This window comes from Drosophila willistoni (genome assembly GCF_018902025.1).
Source record: "Drosophila willistoni isolate 14030-0811.24 chromosome 2L unlocalized genomic scaffold, UCI_dwil_1.1 Seg196, whole genome shotgun sequence".
In the NCBI taxonomy this organism is placed as follows: Eukaryota; Metazoa; Arthropoda; class Insecta; order Diptera; family Drosophilidae; genus Drosophila; species Drosophila willistoni.
The window spans coordinates 7,712,189-7,718,150 of NW_025814048.1; the positions used below are offsets into that span (position 1 = coordinate 7,712,189).

Consider the following 5,962-nt stretch of genomic DNA (forward strand, 5'->3'; position numbering starts at 1 on the left):
GGGAAGATTATCCTTTGGATATTTCTGATTATTTGTTTACAGTTTCAGTCCTGCTTTGAAATCAATTGCCAAAAGTCTGCGAATGAATGAGCATACAACTGGAGTGACTTTACTTGCCTTTGGCAATACCATTTCAGATTTATCTTCCAATTTGAGTAGTAACTCTCAGTCTTTGATCTTTACAAGCAGCTTGGCATCTGCTTTATTTGCCATGTTGGTCACTGGTGGACTCATTTGCTATCTATATCCTTCGCAGTTGGCTAAATATAGCACTTTACGTGATATCTTATTCTTCATATTTGGCATTATGCTGGTCGAGTATTTATTTGCCACTGAAACAGAGGTGTCGGTCTGGACTTCGATTGGAATATTATCGATTTATTTTGTCTATCTTGGCATAACCATAGCCGATGGTTATCTACAACGAGATGATGATAATAAGACGCTGGTCATTTTGAATACTAAATCCCATTTCACTCGTTTATCTCAACGCTCCTCATCGAATACCAAGTCTTTGAATAACAAGTCAAAGTCGAATGTTCGTCTATTGCCGCGTAGATCTCTAATGGCCACCACATCGCGGATGACCCAGACGAGTGTCAATGAGACAGCCACTCGCACGGCGGACTACAAAGTGGATAATCCAAAGAATTTGAACTTGGTCGATGATTTTTTTTTGGCCATTCAGCCCATCGATGAGGAAGTGTGGGTGAATTCGAATGGTCCATTGCGTATATTTCTAATTCTTGTATCTCCATTGGTCTTGATATGTCAACTTCTGATCCCGGTTTTCAATGTAGAGCACGCTCGTCATGGCTGGTCCAAGTTGCTAAATTGTATACATATTGTGATTGCTCCATTATTTCCAACCATGGCACGTAAGTAGAAATAATATATTCTATAAACAAGTAGAAGGGAAAGTAATATGCATTTATAGTAATATGATCATAGAGCTAGAAAAATCACTAGTTTAGGTCCTACTTTTGAAGATGAAACTGACATAAGATCAATATATTCGGCTTAAAAATCTAGTAATTCACGTTAGAGGCATTTTGTTAGTAGAATGACTTTTAAAAAGTTTAAAGACTATCTCTGTGACTTACTAGGCACGACTAAAAGATCGAGTTTTCGATAAGTGTTTAGAGACTCCCCAAATTACTCCTCTGTATAATCATCACCATAGATGATTATTTGCGAATATAATCGTTAAAATTACTATGTGAAGTATTCGTAAAGTAAATATCTTCCTTAGGCGGATTTAAGGACACCAAATGTCCCGTTATTCCAAACTTTGCTACAGTTTCCACTCAGTGGACTGCACTGTCACTATCTCGATTGGAAGATCAATATTACCCCAGAGTCTGAAGATAACTATCTTTTGAAATAGCCATAGAGCCAGTGGAAGATCCTCGGAGGGTGAAATGATAAAAGTTTCACCAAGATTTTACCTATGAAACAGGTCCAATTACCAAAGAATGATTTTCCCTCCAAAATGCACGATTTTCCCTCCAATAGATCAGTTAGCTAGAACAATTTAAAAAGTTCGTTTCTTTAACGGACTGTAAATATATATTGTAGATAGTTTTCTCTTCATTATCTCTGCCTTCCACTCCACTCCACTTCCAGACCTAACAAAAAAGGGTCCCCACTTTTCTTTCACCTCTGTCTGCTTACCAAGTTCCAACCATTATAAGACTAGAAAACTAAGAGGAAAAACTGTTTTGGGGAAATACGGAGAGTAAGGCCGGATGTTTTGAATGAAGTTTCAGAGGTTTCTCTGCTACATTTTTATCTCCTTTTATTTCTATATTTTTGCAGTCTTTATAAAATATACACCTTGGCAAGCATTGATGGTTTTAATAACAGTGCCATTAGCCCTTTTGGCATTTTTTCGCTCACGCACAGATGTTCCACCACGTTTTCATGTCGTAAGTTAAAAAAAAAGAATGTCATAATCCAAATCTCATGGAAATCCAAACCATTACCTTGCAGATATATCTTTTTGTGGGCGGTTTTGGTTCCATGTTCATGATCTATCATTGCACTATTGAGATGACTGAGGCCATGAAAGTGGTGGGAATGTTTTTGGGTTTATCGGAAGGTTTTATAGCTGCCACAATATCCTGTTGGGGCACTTCATTGAGCACTTTGGTGACGAATCTAACATTGGCTGCTCATGGTTATTCCGCCATGGCATTTGCTGCCTGCTATGGTGGTCCTTTCTTTTGTAAGTTGAAATATTTTCAATATACGGGGAACAATTTACTCTTATATCTATTAAAGCTTTCATTATATCCACGGGTCTATCGATGACTTTGCATAGCATGCAATTGCGTGAGGAGAATATGGAGAAGACATCCTTTGGCGCGAATGCCTATGTCTTTCTCATTGGCACATTGACAAGCACATTGATCTGGTCATTATCCTATGATTTTTATGGTCGTCGATCGATTGGTATATTTAATTTTGTTTTATATTTAATATTTGTTCTCTATTGCGTTTTATGTGAAAACGAGATCATACATTCTTATACAAAGGATAAGATTTTTTCGGTTGTATAACAAAAAAAAAAAGTTAATTCGAACTTTTAATATATTATAACAATTTTTGTTTCGTTCAGTTGAGTTTCTCCTGTGTTGTTTTTTTTTTTCTGGCCATTTATCACATCGCATCGCATTGACTTTTGGTATACGCAATTGAATTGATTTATGTTGGGGCATAAAAATATGAAACAATGTAATGGTTGAATCCTTCCATGGCATACGTTGTTGTATTGGCCCACTTGTGGATGGTTTCACCACCTCCTGCTCCTCCTCCTGCTGCTGCTGTTGGCACACTAATGCGTTTGTTGACCCATTAAATGCCATTCAATCCGATTCGCCTCTTTGGGCATTATGGTTAAGCAGCTTCGCCGTTGACATTTTTATCAGAAATGTTGTACACCCCTACCCTCCCCTCCCCATCCCCCTCAGACTATCTGTCTGACTGTCATACAAAAGCCATTCAGCGTAACGTATGAGTATGAAATTCTTAAGGTTTCATTTCGCATGTGCTCTGAACTCTGAGCACTTTGAGTGTTGTGTGTGTGTGTGTGTGTGTGTGTATGTGGTGTGTCTGTCACAGTCTATTAATTTTATTAGAGCCATTGTCATTCAGCTGTCGAGTCCTTATTTTTGTGGAGTACTTTTTTTTTGCATTTTTATGGGAAATTATAATTCAACAATCGCATATAATCTGACAGATGAAAAAAAATGCAATAAATTTGGACAATCTCTTGCTGGTCAGTAAAAGTTTTCAACACAAAAAGTGGTAAAAAAAAAATGCATAGATTATAACAAAAAGTCGACCTTGAGATGCCCTTTTGGTGTTGACCTTAATTCAACCAGTGAAATTCAAATTTTGCAGGAAAATTCCGTTTCAAACTTTGAGTTTTGAAACAGATATATTTAAATATCATCTATTAGGATCAAAAATATATATATAAATTATATAGAATCTATATATCTACCAACTTCCATCACACTTGGCAGAGGCACTAAACCTAATAAGCCATTCAAGCCAACAGGATAAAGGGTATAAATAGACTAGAATTTTTTTCTTCAAGCCAAAAGTTTCTAAATATAATAAAATATTGTGCCAGACCGTGGCTATTTCTTATTATGATTTATTTGTTGCATTAGTGGATGTCTCAGGCAGAGGAAGTAAAATAAAAAAAAAAGTCCTTACTCACACTTACACGGGGGAACCACTTAACAGTGTCTGACTACTGCGCCTGAAGGTATGCAACGCTCTCTTGCATTATAAATGGCTCTACTCGAGGCGAAGGGTAGGCGAAAAAGTAGGAGTTAAAAACGGAAAGTGCCACCGGCCCCAAAATGGCCCAATAAACTGACCGGTCAGCGGGAGCATTAACAATTTTTTAATGCACAAAGTCATTTGGGAGACAAAACGAAACTGGCAAACAAACAAACAGAAACACACAGCAACCAACAGAAGCTACAGTAAACACAGCCTGTGAGTGGAACTCAGCGAGGCGGTTAAATTGTACCATTTACATAGTTAAAATCCTTTTTTGCCTTCTCCTTGCCAGGCGGCAAACATTGGCGTGAATAAGTTAGAGCCTCACAACTTTGTCCTGGCAGTAGCAGCAGTTGGAATTTGTACATGGGTGTGTCTAAAGGGGTCGCTTTTGGGTAGAGATTTGTAATTGGGTTTTGTTATTTATTAACCCAAGAGCCTTAAAAAAACTATATTGCTTACTGTTTTTTTTTAACCTGAAAAGTAAAAACAATTTCTCGACCAAAATTAGCACATGCATGAAAAAGTGTTTTAAGTTTTTATTGTTTTTTATATAATATATTACGCTTTGACTATGTAGAATTTGCTATAGGTAGTCGAACGATTTTGTTTAAAACAAAACGAATTTTAACAAATATTTTATTAAGCAAGGACAATTTTTTTTTATTAGCAGAGCATTCTAAAAACTGTTTTTTCTATGGCATACTTTTGAGTGCATATTTTACAAGCCCAGATCCCCTGATTTTACAAAATCACGTCTAGGCAAAAAAGGGGTTTAAATTTACAATCACAACAAAAACAACTGCTGCATCTATTTAAATGGAATTTCGTGAAAATTTGAGCAGTACTTACCCTTTTAATTCCTTGCATATTAATTATAACTACTCTAAAAATAAACTCATTCAGTTCATACAAAAAATTTTTAGTAAACTTTCATTATCTATTCCATTTTTCAATCCTCTGTTATTAATAACTTAATAGGATTTTGTAAATTTTATGCCTATTTTTAAATCATTCAATAGGCCGACAAGATTATTCGAGTTCCTACCTATCAACAATTGATGAACTGAATTGAAAAGTATTACATAAAGATGCTAAATAAAATAGAAAACTTTTATAACAATTTATAATATAGCAAAGAAATATCTAAGTTGATATTGCCCAAATTAATATAAAATTTAAGAAATGAATTCATTTAAAGATGAAGAAGTTGGAGAAAAGTTATTAAAGAATATGATTGTTTTCTGCTGGACCTTGAAGTCAAATACGTTCAGGATCCAGGGGAAGTCTGCGAGGTCTCGACAACTCCCAAGATGTCAGTGATTCTGATAATTTTTCACTTCCTCTAACTTCTTATACCCCCATTTACTGAGTCTTTGAAGTATTCGAGCAATCGTGATAAATCTTCACTGTGAAAAAAATGCCTTCATTATAAAATTATTGAAATTACAGAGCCGAATATCTTTATTTTTTTATCGCACCTTCCCCAAAAACATTATCTAGATGCGTCTATGTGCTATATTAAAGCCTGACGACAGAAGTTTACTATAGGAGACATTTTTAGATAACAATTTTTTATGAAAAGAAGAGAAAAATATCAGAAAAAAAAAACTAAAATCATCTTTTATGTATAATAAGCAAAAATCTTCAAAGGAATGTTAACAAAAGGTCCATATAAACTATAGCTTATGGCACAAATATTCTTTAACCGAAACCTAAATAAAGGTCCTTGTTGACAACAATGGAATATAAAATCAAAATCGAGCAGTTTTCGAAAAAGTGTAGATATTTTTATTGACTTCTCTCAGTATTTGATACGCTCGAATATACAATAATGCAATTTAGTGTATACTTATAATTAACTATAATGTGAAATCGGTATTTCATTCACTTTTTTGTTTGTTTTTTGAATTCTTTTGGTTGTAACTCAATAATAATAATATAAATTTATATATTATTAAGGTATTATTAAATTTTAAATTGCTACAACATCTTCAATGCCCATCTTGCCATATATATAGATATATATATATATATAGTATGTGTATATAGTACAAATAAATTGCTATACAGCAATGTCACTGTATAATTTGTATTTATTTTCGATTTTTGGAAAAACTGAAAAGTTTTTCGCACGAAAAAAATTGCTAGACATTGCTAAAAA

At 34.5% G+C, this 5,962-nt stretch overlaps 1 protein-coding gene across 3 annotated transcripts in view; it reads left to right on the forward strand.

Annotated features, from left to right (window-relative positions):
• Positions 1–5,962, forward strand: part of LOC6640555 (mitochondrial sodium/calcium exchanger protein) — a 69,865-nt gene that overhangs the window by 429 nt on the left and 63,474 nt on the right. Inside the window, exons 3-6 of one of the 3 annotated variants that reach the window (XM_047010234.1) lie at positions 43–878; positions 1,819–1,928; positions 1,993–2,227; positions 2,284–2,585. In XM_047010234.1, coding sequence (XP_046866190.1) covers positions 43–878; positions 1,819–1,928; positions 1,993–2,227; positions 2,284–2,561 — 1,459 coding nt within the window. In that variant the 3' untranslated portion in view covers positions 2,562–2,585. Of the gene's footprint in view, positions 1–42; positions 879–1,818; positions 1,929–1,992; positions 2,228–2,283; positions 2,586–5,962 lie in introns of those variants that run through there. The other 2 variants (XM_047010235.1, XM_023174760.2) reach the window with 2 other exon arrangements.